General features: G+C 46.8%; 1 protein-coding gene across 2 annotated transcripts in view; it reads left to right on the top strand.

The window, feature by feature from the left end:
- LOC134608233 (CD5 antigen-like) overlaps positions 1-20380 on the top strand; it is a 515634-nt gene that overhangs the window by 218241 nt on the left and 277013 nt on the right. For both annotated transcript variants that reach the window (XM_063450897.1, XM_063450898.1), the window contains exon 2: positions 2112-2414. In XM_063450897.1, coding sequence (XP_063306967.1) covers positions 2112-2414 — 303 coding nt within the window. The remainder of the gene's footprint in view (positions 1-2111; positions 2415-20380) is intronic.

Here is a 20380-nt window from a genome sequence, read left to right on the forward strand (position 1 = left end):
GTGCCACTGGACCCTATCGAACGCCTTCTCCGCGTCCAGGGAAAGGATCAGAGAAGGCGTTTGGGTCCGCCCCGCCCACCACATAAGGTCTGTCACCCTCCGCGTATTTTCGTACAGTTGTCTGGTGGGCACAAAGCCTACTTGGTCTGCATGTATGTATTTCGTAAGGAGTGGGTTCAGTCTATTTGCCAAGACCTTGGCATATACCTTCACGTCGAAGTTTATTAGGGATATGGGGCGGTAGTTGGCAATTAGGGTTGCGTCCCTATCTGGTTTGGGAATGAGCGTGATGTTTGCAGTCATGAGGTCTGGCGTCGGGGCTTCTGAGGTGCGTTGGGAATCAGGCTCCCCACCTCACCACCCGTGCAGCCTCCATAAGTAATCTGCCATCACTTCCTCTCAGAGCTGCTGCACAGGAGTTGTAACGGATCGACGGGCACCCCGACTGGGTACCTCCATTGAAGGATGCTTCTAGCGCTTCCTGAGGACTCCAAGCACTGCAGCCGACACCATAACCACCGTAGACTTCTCCAGAGAGCAAAACCGGAACAAGCTCTTACAAGAGCTTAGCAGTGATTTAGCAAGGGAGTATGACAAGCATAGCAATCCCTTGTAGCAGATTCCCCCAATAAGAGACGGCACTCCAAATTGAGGGTGAAGTAGAACTCAGGTTTAATGGCACACACTCTGCTTTTATGCAATTCTCCCATGCAAGGGAGACGCCCACATACAATTATATATTACCCAATCACACAATGGTTACATCCCACAGATTCCCTCCCCTTAGCCTGAGAGGTAACCCAATTATCCGTACAGTTTAAACATACTTTTTACCCAACTTTCATAACTCTAAAACCATACATCCAATATTAATAACAGTTACATATTATTAATCAGCACATTCCAAATAAAAACATACCCAAAAATTATTCGAATCCGTTCAGCCATTCGGGAGATAGATATAAGTCACTTTTGACCGACAAGCACATTTTCATGCCCAAAACAGTTCCATGGATTTGGGCTGTGCGGTCGGTCTATTTTACCCCGAGAAAATAACTAAGTCCCATTCGAACAACTGTTCGAATCTTAGAACGGGACTTAGTCTCCAGCCGTGGTCCAGAAGGTACGGGTCAGCGGTGTTCGTGCAATTGGGTAGCCGTAAACAGTTTCATAGATTTGGCTGCACACACCGCTGACCACGTTTGAATAAGTTAAAATGGCCGCCGCCACGTGTTCGTTTGTCGAATGGCGGCCACTTCGACGACTTCGGCACTTCGACGACTTCGGCACTTCGACTGCATCCGAAGTGCCAGTTTAAAAGTTGTAACACTGCTCCAAAGTGATTAAAGGGCCAGGAACAGCATTATACAAATCCATTATGCCCAAATACAGTTCTTAAAAGGGGCAATACATCCCAGGGCCATAGTCGCAGGGCAGGAGGCTAGCAACCAGGCTTCTCCAGTGCACAGTGGCGAGGTTGGTTCCGCCACAGGAGTGAAGGGGGGAGTGTGAAAAGAGTGTGAAAATGTAGTCAATGCATGCTGTTAAGGGGTCTGGTCCACTAGAGATTCCGTAATGCTGTTTGGCCCATGTGGGCCGCTGTGCTCTGTACCCTTAACAGAGAATTGGCTGGCAGTTTGAATGTAAGGCTGTCATAGCTTATATTATTTGTACATTATTCCTTTACACCAGCTACCAGTAGACTTGCTACATCCATCAAATAGTCCTGAAGGACCATAGTGCTATATCAGTTTGAATTTCATTCAACGTTTCTGCATCTTCTAGGAGACAATACATTGCAGACCTAGCTCCTTCATGGCATCTCTCTAGGCCCTATCTTAAACCTGGCCTGGTAATAGGCTACAATCCCATTCTATCCATGTTCCTGCTGGGTCAGTGAGCTGGTCCATAGCTCCAGTATTGGGTATCATATTTGTAATGTTATGATTGGACAAGTGAAATAATACTGTTTATTCTATGTACATTCTTGTGGTTTATCTGTGATGTGCAACACTTTAATTTATCAAAGTTTGAGATGAGATGAGAGATATTAAAAGCTCACACAGAGATTTTAATAACTAATTATTACTATTTGAAATTTAAAACTCCAGGTTCCTATCCTATCCAGTTATTCGGAGGGGGCAGCCGCTGTCAGGGAATAGTCCAGATTCTGAGGAAAGACGTATGGCTGCCTGTTTGTGACCGCTTCTGGAACAACACACTTACAGCAATGGTGTGTAAGGAACTGAACTGTGGAAACCCTACAGGATCTGCAGTGAACGGCGAGACAACACTTTCAGTCAACACAACCTTCCTGAGGGTGACTTGTCCCGATACTGATTTGTTAAAGGCCTGTAATATCTCCTTTGTGACAGAGGCTTATTGTCGCAGACCGGTTGTAATCAACTGTACAGGTAACTAGAGCAATATGAAAGGATATGCTAGTTTGGTGTCCTTTCTTCCAATTCCAACAGTGTGAGAGCATTAAAGGAATACTCCAAGTACCATAACCACTAGAGGAGTGCCCTGATCCCCAGAACTGTTTGATGTCTTACCTAGGGCCTGACTGGCACCACTCTCCAACTCCTCTGAAAGCTGCATTGGAGTTTCTGTTAGCTCTTCCAAGCTAAACCCTCCAGCACAGAGCCCACTTATTGGCTGAGAGTGTCAGTTCACCACCAGGCTTAGCTCAGGTAAAGAGCTTCTGGCTCTCTATGATTCTGTAGTGGAGGCAGAGAGAAGTCAAACTGTTGCAGGCCTCGGAGTGCTCCTGGCACCATAGTGTTTATGCAGCTCGGAGTGTTCCTTCAAATTCTCCCCCTGGGAAACACCATTTTATGGGTTCAGGGCTCCCAGGGGATTTCCTGTTAGGGGTGGGTGATTACAAACATGGAAGGACAAAGAGTGTGAAAATGTAGTCAATGCATGCTGTTAAGGGTCTGGTCCACTAGAGATTCTGTAAGGCTGTTTGACCCATGTGCTCTATACGAACCCTTAACAGAGAATTGGCTGGCAGTTTGAATGTAAGGTTGTCATAGCTTATATTATTTGTACATTATTCCTTCACTCCAGCTACCGTAAGACTTGCTTCGTCCCTTAGCGTTTCTCCCCCCCCCCCCCATAGTGGTCCGCTCCCCTCCCTCCCTGGTGTGCCTCCTACCTCTCGTGTAGCATGGTCAAGCGGAGCGGACCGTGGTACAGGAGCTTCTGTTCCTGTACCTGGCCGGACTGACAGGAAGTGCTCTCTTAGTGAGCACTTTCTGTCAGTCAGGCTAGGGACAGGAAACTGAAACTTCTGTACCGTGGTCCGCTCCGCTCGGCCATGCTACACTGAGTGACTGGTAAGAGGGAGCGCTGTGCGCTTCCTTCTTGCCAGTCACTGTAATCTACTGACCCCCGGGTCAGTGCACCCTAAGGCAGCCACCTGGTTTGGTGTAGGTTTTGTGTTAGGATTAAAAGTAGAGTTATAAACTGCTTGTCTCTGTTTAGTATGGTGACACAGACAGCATCCCCTTACCAAACGGCATATGTAATTAGTAAGAAAGGAGGCGTGTAAGGTTAGGGCTTCTCTGTATTTTGACTATACAAGACATGCAAACACCTGGTAAAATTATACGTGTGGTGGAGTATGATTGTACTCAAAAACAGTAGCAGAATACAAATAATGTGTCTTCACAGTAGCGGGACACACATGGTCTGTAAAATAAAACTTAAAAATAAAACACATGTGAAAAACACCAAACAGTTTATATAACCAGCAGATTTAACCAAGGTTGGCGATAAAGTGGTTAAATTAAATTGTGTAGCAGTCTTAAATTCTATGACTATTAAACTACCAATCCTCATATACCACCACCACCACCACCTGTATCCTTTTAAGGTACTACATAATGCTAGATTTTGAGATTTGATTATGGAATTTGGGTGCTGTGTGGGATTATTGAGTTTTGGGGTGCTATGTAATACTAGATTTGGGGGTTTGATTATGTAGTTTAGGGGTGCTCTGTGTGCGATTATGGTGTTTGGAGTATTGTGTAATGAACTAGCTAGGGTACTTTGTGGGATAATGGAGTTTTGGGGGGCTTTGTGGGATTATGGTGCTTGGAGTATTGTGTAACAATGTAGTTGGGGTGTGTAATGAACCTCATGTGTGGTATGTTTGTTTGAAATCTCCTGAAATCCTGCAAGGTCATGTGATTAATAGCTCTCAGTCGTCGCATGCCCAAACATCAGTCAAGAGTTGATGAAGGGTACAACAGGAATGTTTTGTTATAGCCAGATGGCCCACTTTTATACACAGACCTCCAGCATGGGGTCTCCAGCAAAAGTATAGGAAAACACGTCAAGGTGTCTCTGTGTCTGAGAGATAAGTGAGTTTGCTTTGCTTAAACTAATTATCTCACAGGCACTAGATGCACAATGAATAAAATATAAAACACCCCAAAACACACATATTATTAATAGGAACCCCCACAAGTCTTATATCCCTGGATATGAGCACCTAAGGTGTTGAAATAGCGTTTGCATCACAATAATACAGCCAAATTGTCACCGGGGTAAAGTTTTGACCAACCGCACATGTGGCATCTGCCCAAATTAGTTCCATAAGAAAAGTGGTAGCGGTGGCTCAGCCTTCGGGAGTCTCTATATGAAAATAAACAAATGGTTCCCCTGGCTCGTAGGTAGCGAATGTTCAACTAGTTCGTGAGAACCTTTTCACAGAACAGCGCTCTCCTAGCCCAAACATGGAGACATCTGTGTGAACAAGAAATCTTTTGGCATTATCTGGTGCAGCCAACACAGATGCCTCACTTTAGGTTTTGGAAGGCGCCCTCACTCTCCAGGGACCACACAACTTGTTTTTTGAGGGACGTTCTAGTGAGTTCAGTAATGGCTGGTTTGGCCAGGGTTCTATACTCTTGGACAAATCTGCGGTAATAACCCGCCTTCCCTAAAAACACTAGAACTTGGGTCTTGGTACGGGGTTGAGGCCAGGTGAGTATAGCTTCCACCTTGGCTGGTTCAGGGCGCTGCTTGCCCAAACCTATTGTACCTCGGTCATGCCAACATGACATTTGGGTAGGCCCTGCAGAACGAATTCACTTGAGCACCACAGACATGTGTTCGAGATGGGCCTTCCATGTGCGGCTGTAAATGACAATATCATCTAAACACGCAAAGGCAAAGTCCTGGAAACCCTCCAGGATTCGATCGACCATTCGTTGAAATGTAGCCAGGGCATTCTTCACCCCAAACAGCATAACCTTAAATTGGTAAAGCTTGAACGGGTGACGAAGACTGACTTCGGAATATCCTCCGGCTCAAGGAGGATTGGCCAATATCCCTTACACAGATCTATGGTAGTCAAGTAATTCCACCGGCCATACCAGAAGCTCATCTTTCCTGGGCATAGGATAGGCATCTGTGACTGTCCGGTCATTGAGCTTACAGTAGTCGATACAGAAACGGATTGTACTGTGCCACTTCGGCACCAGTACCACCGGAGAAGCCCACAGACTCTGGGAGAGTTTGATGACTCCTTATTCAAGCATCTGCTGAATTTCTTTTAACATGTTCTCCTGAACTGCTGCAGGGAGGCGATGGGACTGTTGCTGTAGGGGTGCCTGTCCCTGAGTCTCCACTCAGTTGACAGCTAGGGCAGTGTACCCAAGGGTGGCTGAGAACGTCTTGCTGTACCCCTGTAGCAGTCGGGAGGCTTCGTCCTTCTCTACCAGGCTAAGATCTTCTCGTAAGCTAACCTGCTCTACGCTCCCTGGGGTAGGAGCGAGCAGATCGGGTAAGGAAAGGTTCTCACTGACTTCTGTCCTCTGTCCTTTCCATGTAGGACTTCAGCATGTTCACATGAAAGGATTCTCATATCCTTTCATTCAAACACCAGGCTACAATGTAGGTAGTGTCGCTGATGTGCTGTACTACACGAAATGGTCCCTGGTGTTGGTGTTTAATGGTGTTTAACAGAGGTGTGTTTGTATGTAATGTTGAAGTTTGAATGGAGGGGTGTATTTGTATTTATTGTTGGTGCTCTGACACAGGTAAACACGCTGACACACAAGCAGATACACACACTGACTACATACAGATACGCACATAGATAAACACACACACACACAGATAAACTGAGACATACTGACACACATAAAAACATACAATGATAGACATACTGACACACACACTGACACAAACTGTCACACAGGCACATACGATGACAAACATACTGACACACACACAGGCACAAACACTAATAGACATACTGACACACACACATGCACATATACAGACATACTAACACACACACAGTATCTCTATCAGCATAGGTGGCTATGTGTGTGTCAGTATGTCTGTATATGTGCCTGTGTGTGTGTCAGTATATCTATCAGTATAAGTGCCTGTGTGTGTGTCAGTATGTCTGTATATGTGCATGTGTGTGTGTCAGTATGTCTATCAGTGTATGTGCCTATGTGTGTGTGTCAGAATGTCTGTCAGTGAATGTATCTGTGTGTCAGTATGTTTGTCATTGCATATGCCTGTGTGTGTGTGTCATTATGTCTATCAGTGTGCCTGTGTCAGTATGTATATCGGTGTATGTGCCTGACACACACACACACAACAGGTACACACACACACAGACACATACACTGTCAGACATACTGACACACAGGCACATACACTGGCAGACATACTGACACACACAGACACATACACTGATAGACATACAGACACATACACTGTCAGACATACTGACACACACAGACACATACACTGTCAGACATACTGACATATACAGACACATACACTGTCAGACAGACATACTGACACACACAGACACATACACTATCAGACATACTGACACATGCACAGACACATACACTATCAGACATACTGACATACACTATCAGACATAATGACACACACACACAGACACATACACTATCAGACATACTGACATACACTATCAGACATACTGACACACACAGACACATACACTGTCAGACATACTGACACACACACACACACACACACACTGTCAGACTTACTGACACACACACACACACACATACACTGTCAGACATACTGACACACACACAGACACATACACTATCAGACATACTGACACACACAGACACATACACTATCAGACATACTGACACACTGTCAGGGTACCTGAAGTCTCTACCTCGGAGGAGGTTAGACTTTCTAACGGCCGTCCTCTCAGGGGGACTGATTCACCCAATTCTCACAGCTCTCATAACCGTTTACACGCCGGCCGCGATAGCCCCGCTTCCTTTTATGACGCAGCGCTCAGGAGCCGACGTCATGACGGCAATCATGTCCCGACCTGTCAATCTAGTTCCGAACAACGAATCAGGTCTCGGCAGGGGCAGAGTCATCAATCAAAGAGCTAGGTATAAAATAGGGATGTGTGTAATGGTTCATTGCCCTGTCGTGGTTCTAGCTTGTCTGGTCACTCAGTGCTCTTATTACTATTGTCTCTTTGGTTCTGACTCGGCTTGTACTTTCGTTCCTGCTTATCTCTCGTGTCCTTTGACCTCGGCTCGTCTCTCGCTTACCTGTTCTCTCGTTCCCTCGACCTCGGCTTGTCTCTGACCATTCTTTGCTTTCTCCTTACGTTAGTCCGGCCATTCTAAGGTCCGGTATACGTACCTAGCTCCTGTTTGTATTCTGCGTGTTGGATCCCTGTCCCGATCCTGACATTACGACAGGGCCAATGGATCCTGCAGGTACAAACGCTCAGATTGGTTCTCCTGACTCGAGATTTGAAGCCATGGACCATAGAATGGACCAGATGGCTCTGGCGCTGCAAGCATTACTATCCCATCCTAGTAATCAATCAGAGGAGATGCGTACACCACCCATCTCTCTTGTTAATACAGGCCTAGAGGTAGCCACAGTGGGAGCCTCTTCCCGTGTTACTTCCCCTTTACGCTATGGCGGTTCTCCGGATACCTGTCGAGGTTTCCTAAACCAGATAGGGATTCATTTTGAATTACAACTCCGTGCCTACCCTACAGACAGGGCGAAGGTTGGATTCATAATCTCGTTACTCATTGACAAAGCTCTTAGATGGGCTAACCCTCTGTGGGAAAATGATAATCCAGTAGTCTATAATTATAATGCATTTGTCACTAATTTTAGGAGGACTTTTGACCCTCCAGGAAGAAAGGCCAGTGCAGCTAGACTACTATTACGTCTTAGACAGCATAGCCTAACCCTTGTGGATTATGCGTTAGAGTTCAGATCCTTGGCGGCAGAGGTCAAGTGGAATGAACAATCCTATATGGACGTATTTCTGAACGGATTATCAGATGAGATCTTAGACGAGGTTGCCACAAGAGATCTTCCTGAAAATTTGGAAGAATTAATTTCATTTATTTCTCGAATAGATGAACGCATGAGACAGAGGCAGAACACTCGAGATAGAACTCATAGACCTTCCTTAAGACTAGCTCCCGCATTTCAGAATTCTGAATCTAAAACTCTAGCTCTCCCAGAACCTATGCAAATAGGTAACACTTGTCTCTCAGAAAGTGAAAGACAATACAGGAGAAGGGAGGGTCTGTGTATGTATTGTGGAGTAAGAGGTCACCTACGCCTAAATTGCCCTAACCGTCCGGGAAACGCTCGCACCTAAGTTTCTCAAGAGGACAGGCCTTGGGTGTTTCTATCTTGTCCTCTACATATGATTACAAGGATCATAGGCTTCTGTTACCTGTTTCTTTAGCTTGGGAAAAGGGAGTACTTAATGCTATGGCATTAATAGATTCCGGAGCAGCTGAAAGCTTTATTGACCAAGCCTTTGTCACGAACCACTCTATCCCATCTCAGCTAAGGGATACACCCTTGGCCGTTGAGGCCATAGATGGTAGACCATTATCAGACCCTGTTATTTTTCGTGAGACTATACCAGTTAAGTTAACCATTGGTATTTTACACGAGGAGGGTATATCTCTCATGCTTATCTCATCTCCTTCAGTTCCAATAGTCTTGGGGTACCCCTGGCTTAAGAAGCATAACCCTATTATTGATTGGGAACAAGGTGAGATAGTCTCCTGGGGTCAGGGTTGCCAGAGAGGTTGTTTACAGAAAATCTCACAGGTTTGCGTAGTTGACACACCAAGTAACTCTAACCAGCCCACAGATTTACGGATACCATCTCAGTACCTGTATTTAAAGGCAGTCTTTGATAAAAAGAGGGCTGATACTTTACCCCCACACAGGTCCTTTGACTGTAAGATTAAACTCCTGCCTGGTACTATGCCTCCGAGGGGTACTGTATATCCTCTATCCACTAAGGAGAACTTAGTCTTAGAGGAATACATACGGGAGAACCTAGACAAGGGATTTATTAGGAGATCCTCTTCTCCAGCCGGGGCCGGTTTCTTTTTTGTAGATAAGAAAGACGGCACTCTACGGCCTTGCATTGATTATCGGGGCTTGAATAAGATAACGATCAGAAATGCTTATCCTATTCCCTTGATTACTGAGCTATTTGATCGCCTGAAAGGCTCCAAGATTTTTACCAAGTTAGATCTGAGGGGAGCTTATAACTTAGTGAGAATCCAGCAGGGTGACGAATGGAAAACGGCTTTCAATACCCGCTATGGTCACTATGAGTATACGGTAATGCCCTTCGGCCTTTGCAATGCTCCTGCTGTATTCCAGGACCTAATTAATGAGGTTCTTAGGGAATTTCAACATGAATGTGTTATAGTCTATTTGGATGATATACTAATACACTCTAGAGAGCCTGAGACTCACCACAAACAAGTCAGAAGGGTATTGCGTAAGCTTCTACAACATGGTTTGTACTGCAAATTGGAGAAGTGTAGCTTTGACCAATCTCAGATAAACTTTCTTGGTTACGTTATTTCTGGAGACGGGTTTAGGATGGACCCGGTTAAACTCCAATCAATTTTGCATTGGCCATTGTCCAAGGGACTCAAGGCCATTCAGAGGTTTATCGGATTCTCCAATTATTATAGGCGCTTCATTAAGGGGTACTCTTCTATTATTGCTCCTATTACCAATATGACTAGACAGGGTGCTGATACCAAGACCTGGTCTTCTGAGGCGCTTGTTGCTTTCAGTACACTCAAGGAACATGTGCCTCAGCACCAATATTAGTTCATCCTGACACCTCCTTGCCTTTTTTACTCGAGGTAGACGCCTCAGAGAAGGGTATAGGCGCTATCTTGTCCCAAAGGCTAGGTTTGAATAAACCGCTGCACCCATGTGGTTTTTTTTCCAAGAAATTGTCTGGGCCTGAAAGCAGATATGATATTGGTGACAGGGAACTATTAGCGGTCATTATGGCTTTAAAAGAATGGAGACATTTGTTGGAAGGGACTTTACACCCGGTTACTATTTTGACGGATCACAAGAATTTGTCCTATATAGGGGAAGCCAAGCGCTTGTCCGCCAGGCAGGCTCATTGGTCTTTGTTCCTTACTCATTTCAACTACGTGCTCACTTATAGACCTGGTTCTAAGAACTCTAAGGCTGATGCATTGTCCCGCCAACATGAACCTTCTACTATGTCTGATATGGTTTTTTCTTCTGTAGTTCCCAAGTGTAATATTGTTGCCAACACAAGCATCAAGATTCACTCTCCGTTGCTTGCTGAGATCAAGAAAGTACAGCATCTGGCTCCCAGACTTGTTCCTGGGGATCGGTACTTCGTTCCTCCTGAACTCCAACTGGAACTGTTGCAGTGTTTTCATAACAGTAAATTTGCCGGACACCCTGGCATACGCAAGTCGTGTTCTCTGATTTCTAAAGATTTCTGGTGGCCTTCGTTACGTAAGGATGTTAAGGACTTCGTCGGGGCATGTGAGGTCTGTATGAGGACTAAACAACCTCATACGCTTCCATGTGGGCTTTTGCACCCCCTAGAAATTCCCGAGAAACCATGGTCTTGTTTGGCTATGGACTTCATTGTCGATTTGCCTGTTTCTAAAAAACATACTGTTCTCCTCACGGTGATTGACAGTTTTACTAAAATGGCTCATTTTGTACCCCTGCCTAAATTGCCCTCTTCTCCCGAATTGGCTGAGATTTTCGCGAGGGAGATTTTTCGTTTACATGGTATTCCTTCTGATATTGTTTCTGATAGAGGGTCCCAATTTGTTTCCCGGTTTTGGAGGTCCTTCTGTTCTCAATTGGGCATCAAATTGAATTTTTCTTCTGCCTATCATCCCCAGTCCAACGGAGCTGCCGAACGCACCAACCAAAAGGTTGAACAATTTTTGCGTTGTTTTGTTTCTGAACACCAGGACGATTGGGTCGGTCTGATTCCTTGGGCGGAGTTTGCGCACAACAATCTCGTTTGCGATTCTACTCATTCTAGCCCCTTCTTCATGAATTATGGCTTTCATCCTTTCGTTCTTCCGTCGGTTTCCCCTTCCCAAGGGATACCGTCGGTTGATGTTCATGTTGCCAATCTGAGGAAGTTGTGGGATCAGACTCGACGTATTCTTCTTCATAATTCCACGGTGTCCAAACGACACGCTGACAAACGCAGACGGGTGGCTCCGTTTTTTCCCCCGGGTGATAGGGTATGGCTGAGTTCCAGAAACATCCGCTTGAAAGTTCCCTCCATGAAATTTGCTCCTCGTTACATAGGTCCTTACAGGGTTCTGTCTCGTATTAACCCGGTTGCGTATCGACTGGCTCTTCCGCCTGCCCTGCGCATCCCGAATTCCTTTCATGTTTCCTTATTGAAACCTTTGGTTTGTAACAGATTTTCCTCCGCTGTGTCCTCCCCTCGTTCTGTCCAGGTTGAGGGTCAGGAGGTGTCATGCCTTAACTATGGTATCCTCTTACTTCCTGGTTCCACGGAGCCTAGCCACACCCCTTTATGACACGGTCTCCTTATTTAATCCGACCGCACCAGCTGATCGACGCTGGATTATTGAACTACGTTCTGTACTCACGAACCGGCTACAACTTCGTTGTGAAAGCCCTCTGTTACCGGACCGGACTGGAAGACACTTCAAGTTCCCTTCACCTCTCCTCATCCACGACTAAAGCTGAACTCTCTTCACTTATGATAACCGCCTCTGAGGAGATCTCGGGAACCAGTGTTCTATGTGCCGGAAGCTAAGTAAAACCTCTGTGATAAGCGTTGCATTTCCTGTCTCCAAAATCCTTCTATAAAACAACCCAGTTACAGCTATCTTTAACGCATTCACTATACAAGTTAGCTGCATCTGTCTTGCTTCAGTTAAATGCTATGGAACAGCTATTGTAACTTCTTATCACCTAATTCGTTAGTACTACTAAGAGACTCTTTCTGATTCAGTGTCTGCTAATTACTACCGTTTACTACTTAAAGCTACAGTGCCTGTAATTGTGGACTTCAGTTATCGTTTACTACTTAAAGCTACAGTGCCTGTAATTGTGGACTTCAGTTACCGTTTACTACTTAAAGCTACAGTGCCTGTAATTGTGGACTTCAGTTATCGTTTACTACTTAAAGCTACAGTGCCTGTAATTGTGGACTTCAGTTACCGTTTACTACTTAAAGCTACAGTGCCTGTAATTGTGGACTTCAGTTATCGTTTCCTACTTAAAGCTACAGTGCCTGTAATTGTGGACTTCAGTTATCGTTTACTACTTAAAGCTACAGTGCCTCTAATTGTGGACTTCAGTTATCGTTTACTACTTAAAGCTACAGTGCCTGTAATTGTGGACTTCAGTTATCGTTTACTAATTAAAGCTACAGTGCCTGTAATTGTGGACTTCAGTTATCGTTTACTACTTAAAGCTACAGTGCCTCTAATTGTGGACTTCAGTTATCGTTTACTACTTAAAGCTACAGTGCCTCTAATTGTGGACTTCAGTTATCGTTTACTACTTAAAGCTACAGTGCCTGTAATTGTGGACTTCAGTTATCGTTTACTAATTAAAGCTACAGTGCCTCTAATTGTGGACTTCAGTTATCGTTTACTACTTAAAGCTACAGTGCCTGTAATTGTGGACTTCAGTTATCGTTTACTACTTAAAGCTACAGTGCCTGTAATTGTGGACTTCAGTTATCGTTTACTACTTAAAGCTACAGTGCCTGTAATTGTGGACTTCAGTTATCGTTTACTAATTAAAGCTACAGTACCTGTAAATTGGACTTAACGTTACAATATCTTCTACTTTTTATAATAAATATTCAAACTATAAGAAATCTGCAGTTGTGTTCCTTCATAACAAATGTTTAGACGTGACAGGAGGAGTATGAAGTCAAGTCCATTCTCGATTCTCAGGTTTCTCGGGGGAGGGTGCAATATCTTGTTGACTGGAAAGGTTATGGTCCTGAGGAAAGGTCTTGGGTGGTCCGGGAAGATGTGCATGCCCCTCGTCTCCTCAGGGCATTTCATGCTCGTTTTCCGTCTCGCCCCGGTTCCTTCCGCCCGGTGGGCGTTTCTGAGAGGGGGGTACTGTCAGGGTACCTGAAGTCTCTACCTCGGAGGAGGTTAGACTTTCTAACGGCCGTCCTCTCAGGGGGACTGATTCACCCAATTCTCACAGCTCTCATAACCGTTTACACGCCGGCCGCGATAGCCCCGCTTCCTTTTATGACGCGGCGCTCAGGAGCCGACGTCATGACGGCAATCACGTCCCGACCTGTCAATCTAGTTCCGAACAACGAATCAGGTCTCGGCAGGGGCAGAGTCATCAATCAAAGAGCTAGGTATAAAATAGGGATGTGTGTAATGGTTCATTGCCCTGTCGTGGTTCTAGCTTGTCTGGTCACTCAGTGCTCTTATTACTATTGTCTCTTTGGTTCTGACTCGGCTTGTACTTTCGTTCCTGCTTATCTCTCGTGTCCTTTGACCTCGGCTCATCTCTCGCTTACCTGTTCTCTCGTTCCCTCGACCTCGGCTTGTCTCTGACCATTCTTTGCTTTCTCCTTACGTTAGTCCGGCCATTCTAAGGTCCGGTATACGTACCTAGCTCCTGTTTGTATTCTGCGTGTTGGATCCCTGTCCCGATCCTGACACACATACAGACACATACACTATCAGACATACTGACACACACAGACACATACACTGTCAGACATACTCACACACACACAGACACATACACTATCAGACATACTGACACACACAGACACATACACTATCAGACATACTGACACACACAGACACATACACTATCAGACATACTGACACACACAGACACATACACTGTCAGACAAACTGACAAACATATAAAATTTACATTTTAAGCCCAGCTTCCAGTGTCCTACCTTTTGCTGGAGGGTGAGATCCCTGGGATCCAGTGTGCTGCCTGAGGATGATGTGAGTGAGGAGCCCCCATCCTCACTGGCTCCTCCTCCTCCCTCCCGTGCAGGTCCTTCTTCTCCCGCGCAGCAGCTCTTTATGGGAGGAAGTGACGCTCGGCACTCACTTCCTCCCAGTGCTGCCGAAAAGCAAGGGGCCACAGCGCAAGGGCAAAGTTAAAGGGCCACAGCGCACGACTGGGCCCCTCCTGGTACAAGCCCACTGTGTGGCCCTAAGTGCATGGGCCACCCGGTGGGACTCCTTAGAGGGCGGGGCCCGCCTAAAGTGGCTGGGAAACATTTTTTTTTTCAGGGCAGCAGGGCCCACGGGACAGCTGCCTTGGGCCCCCCAGGAGTAATTGGGCCCGGGGCAGCTGCCCCGTTTGCCCCGTGTTAAAGACGGCCCTGATCAGAGGTATAACAGGTGTGTGGCAAGTTAGGTTTGCATACATTTTTTTAAGGTAAAAGAAGAAAACTGTTAGGTATACTTCAAGCTGGTTCATCATAGTTAGTTATGCAATAACCGGAAGACAAAGCAAGAGCTTGCAATGTGTTGGGGCAATAAAATGAGCAGTATTGCTGACAATTTTAAAAGCTAGACATGTTGGGTTTTAGTGAAGCTGAAACAAGGCATGGTATAGATGAGACATAATAGCTTGTTACCACTGGGGTCTATGCCACGCTGCAACTCTCAACATGGTAGTGGAGAGACAATTTATATGCTCATATATGAAGAAGAACTTTAAGATTTCTACAAGCTAGACATGTTGGTCCCGGTAGGTAAAATACACATAGATAGCTTAATTAGGTTGATAAACAAGACATAAGGAGTTAAACACGAGTAAAAAGGTGTAATGATAAGATTAGAAACATGCTTAGTGATACTTTCCTAGAGCTAAACGGTAGTATAACAGCTGTCCAACAGTTAACTTTACAGTATGCTTGAAAGCCACCGTGGTCCGGGGCTGCGTGTATTTTTGCCCTCTGCTCTCCATAGATGTCAGTCCTGGTCATGCAGTATGTCAGAGCAAGCTGATGGATGGTGAGCCCGGCACTGACCTTCAGGAGGCTTTGTGTCGTGAGTCTCTATCATCCGATGCCATCTCTTTGGAAGCAGCTAGCATTTGGTGGTGAGGTATTGGAGGCCGCTGGAGCAGTGGACAGTATGGCGGCATCCCTCCAGCCCCAGGCTATTGCATGGGCCTGTATCTCTGCGCCACGAACTCCGCAGCTTCTGGAGCCCGAGTTTTCTCCCCTTTTGGGGGTAGTGGAGGGCCTGATGGACTTTGCCCGCTTGCGGCGCTGGAGCCTCCGTGGGTGTGGGCGATGCATCTGGGTCTTCACCCTTTTGGCCTCCAGCCTGGGTAGGCTCTGTGGTTTGGGGTTGCGTGGGTTGTCCGTCGCTGTGCCCAAGGGTTTGCCCCCCTGCCGGCTGTCTCGCTTACCAGCTGTTCGTGCAGGTCCCTGCACGGTATGCGTTGTTTTCAGGCGGTCTTTTAATTTTGCCCAGAAGCGTCTGAATATTTCGTTCAGGCGCTTTGTGGTGTCGTGGTAGTTTGTTGCTTGCTGGAGCAGGTTGAGCATGAGCGATGTGCTACCAGCCGCCATCTTAGGAATGCCTCGTGGGGGATCACACTGCCTTGTCGTCGTGCAGAGATCAGCGTGGCACACACCGTGCGGACCGGGATAACCCCCGCCGGTCCAGGAGGGGGGGGGGGGGTAGGAGGCGAGTAGTTTGGAGGTTCCCAGTGCCGTGTCATCCGCAAGGAGAGCGGCCGCCTCTCCCCGGCAGGGTCTCAAGTAGGCCTCTTGGTGCTGGTGCCGGTTCCCGGTTAATGTCGGGTTAACGATTGGTACCTGTCGATGCGCCTGGGTGTCCCCGGCAGTGCTATCACCTTCCAGGTGCTGTACGTGCAAGTTTTTCTGTTTTTTTTCCCCAAATTGTGCCGATTTAGTCTGGAGCTCAGTCTCAGCACGTCCATTCAGCCCCCCCCCCCCCCCCCCCCCACCTAGGATACTTTTGATGATGGACCTGATGTGTATGGAAAATAGGTTGCGCCAGGTACAAATAAAATAAAATAAAAAACTAAATAAAAGTATAAAAAGAGTGCCCCAAAGCAAATAGGTAATCTAAAAATCTTACTTTTATTTACAACAAATATCAATAAAATCACAACACTTTTGCCCTATTATGCTTCAAGTGAGATATCTTGACCTTGACAAGGAAGAAGGGGAGGGCAGAGGCCAACTGCACACTGCCTGGGTGCCAGCGCTTTTGCTGGGGGGACCAGGGGACAGTCCGGCACTGCAACAATGGGACTGGTAGGGCAGAGGCTGCAGAGGCTAGCTGTGCTCTGCCCTGAGGCCAGCTCTTCCGCTAGGATGGCCAGTGTATCATCAGGCTCTGGATAAAGGGTGAGGGGAGGACAGAGGCCAGCTGCTCTCTGCCCGGATGCCAGCTCTTCCACTGGGTTGGAGTCAATGGATACTGCCGTCTCAGCCACTACTCCCAGGACCCAGTTGGGAATTCGCTGCTGTGGGGAGGGATTGTCCACGTCTTCCCTCTGGTATTCCCGCTGTGGCTGTTGGGGATCTGAAATGGCTGTCCCTGTAGATCTGGTGCACCATTGGGGTCAGGGGTGCTGTCCCCCTGTAGTTGGGGGGACCAATTGTCTCCTCTCCCCAGGAAGCTTTCTGCTGTAGGTTAGAGGGACCGACCATCTCCTCTCCCTGTAACTCCGGCTGCCGCTGGGGAGAGAGACCGGTTGTCCCCTCTCCCACTACTTCCAGCTGCAGTTGGGGATCTGGGCCAGATGCCCAGCATCCATGTAAGGCCGGTGGAGAGACCTTGGTCCCATCTCCACCTTCATCACAGGACCAGTCTGTAAGGTTTACTGGGGGGGGGGGGGGGGGGGGGTAATTGCGAAAAGAGACCAGCTGTCTTCTCTTCTGGTATCTCTGGCTCTAGTTGGGGATCTGGGCTGGCTGCCGACTGGGGGGTTTTCCAGGACCAGTTTATAAGGTCCCCTACTTCTGGAGCTGTTAGGGAAGCAGGGGGTGTCATGGCAAGGGTGTATAATTTATTATTACACCCTTGGAATATTATCCTTTAATGTAATTTGTGTAGTAAATGGCACAAATTACAGATATGTTATTGCTGAGGTCAGCAATGGGAAGCTGGGACCCCCACAGAGGACAGTTGACAGTTGGCTCCCAGACTGGGTGTCGTCTAGTCCTTGGGGAAGAGGGATTATTATTATGCTGCCTGTGTTTTACCTGCTTTATCCTGACTACCAGCGGAGATACCGTGATTATACTGCTACTCCGCTACAGTGAGTAATTAGGACTTCTGTATTTTATCCTTTTTGTTTTTATCTGTTGTTGGTGTAAATAACTTGTTTATCATATATTGTTATATGCACTGTGACTATTCTTTGTTCATAATAAACATTAATTTACTAAGTTCTGCCTTTGTCTGGTTAAGAATCACGTTACCTGAAGAGACTAGTTAGTATTTTTGTAATTCCTTAAATATTGTGCTAAGTAATATTTGGTGGGTTTTATTGTTGATTTACCTGGGGGACCAAGGCACCCCATTTATAAATTGTCTTGGTGGTGGCAGCGTTAAAATAGTAATAGTTATATTATTATGTTTAAGTGTGGGTGGTGTAAAAAGGGGGATTTTGTCATTATTTCCGGTCTAGTGAAGACAAATAGTGAGCTTTAACCCTTTCACCACCACAACTACGTCACGCACACTCTTGGAGTAGGGTGCGTTCAGGACAAATTGGTGGCATAGCGGTGGGATAATTAAAAAATTTTTTCATCTTTTTGTACCAGATTTTAGTGTTGCTGGATTTGTTGGTTAATCCAGGCACTAAAAGAAATTGTGTCTCAATTTCCAATGGCTAAACTCAGTGCTTTTATAATATATTTACACCTCAACAGTCCCCCCCCCCCCTCTCTGTTTTTTCTTTGCTATCTTTTATTTACCAAATGGAGTACCAGGCACAGTCCAAGGCAGCGCTAGACCAGCTTTGCCGGGAGAGAGCTATTCCCTGTCGGGGGAAAAACAAAAGAGGAGCTATTGCAAGCACTGGTGGACGATGATATGCAACAAGCGGTGCAAAGTGATGCCTCAAACTCTGCAGAGGAGATACCTGTAGCTTTTGTCCGTGATGTACCGAGATCTGGAGATCCTTCGGATTGTTACTTACAAACGGTGTTAAAATATGAGGACTCAGCAGATGCAAACCAAAGACTACAGCTTATCCTTCAATATCAGGAGGCTGAGAGAGAGAGAGGCTGCTGAGCGCCAAACTGAGAGGGAGAGAGAGGCCGCTGAGCGCCAAGCTGAGAGAGAGAGAGAGAGGCTGCTGAGAGGGAGAGAGAGGGCGCTGAGAGGGAGAGAGAGGCTGCAGAGCTGCAGGCTGAGAGAGAGGCCACGGAGCGACAAGCTGCCAGAGAGCATGAGCTAAAAATGGCTGAGTTAGAGAGGTTGACTGCCTCCCCTATAAGTATTAATTCCAGAGACTCTTCTGCACCCAAACCACATGCAGAGAATTTTCCAACTTTGGACAAAGATGGTGATTTGGATGTTTTCCTGCGCAGTTTTGAAAAGGTTTACAGACAGTACCAGCTACCAAAGGACCAGTGGGCAAAATACCTCACCCTTGGTCTCAGAGGTCCTGCACTGGAAGCATTTGCTGCGCTTCCAGCAAAATTTGACCAGGACTATGATGTGATTAAGGCTGCCTTGCAGGAACGGTACAACCTTACTCCTGAGGTGTACCGAAAGAAATTCAGGACCTTGCAAAAGCATCCCACAGAAAGTTATGCAGCGGTTGTGGGGCACCTGGCGACAGCATTCCGACAGTGGACTACAGGGCTGGAGATTACCACTTTGGAAAGTTTGCAAGACTTGTTAATAAAAGAACAGTTTTTGCAGCTCTGCCCAGCCGATGTACAGGAATGGTTGCTGGACCAGAACCCCAAAACAGCATTGGAGGCGGGTGAGCTGGCAGATTTCCACACTGCCAATCGAGCAACAGTGGACCGGAGCAGAGGTTTTGCCAAGGGAGCATCCAGCTGGAGGATCACACCACCACGACTCCCCATCACCAGGCCTAGCGGGCCATCTTTTGTTTCAGCTCCTACCTCAGGGAGAGGGGGAGCTAGTGCCATGTCTGCGCAAGGAGATAGTCGCAGATGTTTTATTTGCAACAGAATGGGGCACTTGAGTAATACCTGCCCAGAGAAAAGGAGGCCAGCACCCTCATCCGGAGGAGTTCAACCTGCAAGAGCCCCATCTTCTGTGTTGTTCGTGACCAAGTCAGAGGGCAACAACAATGTGAACCTGCAGCCTGTTACAGTGGGAGAGAAGAGATTAAGCCATCATCCAACAGCCATATCCAATGGGAATATGAACACGATGGGCCACATGATGGATATGATGGGTTCCTGACAGGACCAGACGCCTCACCATCATATGCACTCTCACCCGCATCAACACCAAAGCCTTCCACAGCATCATACATACCCGCATCAGCAACACCAGCATCCAGCACACCACCCTCACTCCCAACCACATCACCCACAAGGCCACCCTCACCATCACTCCCACTCACACCTTCACGCACATCCGTCACACCATCAGACATCACCACACGCTCCTCTGCACACAGGCGGACAAGCACAGCTTTCACCAGCAGCACAGCAAATGCAGCCCACTCAGACAATACAGCCTCAGCCCATGGGAGGCCGTTGTAGGCGGGTTGTGGATGAAGATCCAGACGAGAGGCGGCGAAAGTTTCTGGAAAGGAACCGAGCAGCTGCCACCAGACAGAAAAGGAAGGTCTGGGTGATGTAACTGGAAAAAAAAGCAGAGGAACTTACCCAGACAAACATGCAGCTTCAGAATGAAGTTTCCATGTTGAAAAATGAGGTTGCACAACTGAAACAGCTGTTGTTAACTCATAAAGACTGTCCAATCACTGCCATGCAGAAAGAGTCCCCTGAGAACAGCCCACCAGAGAGTCCTGTTTCAGCCTGCTCCCAGCAACA

Source organism: Pelobates fuscus, chromosome 4 (genome assembly GCF_036172605.1).
Source record: "Pelobates fuscus isolate aPelFus1 chromosome 4, aPelFus1.pri, whole genome shotgun sequence".
NCBI classification, from domain to species: Eukaryota; Metazoa; Chordata; class Amphibia; order Anura; family Pelobatidae; genus Pelobates; species Pelobates fuscus.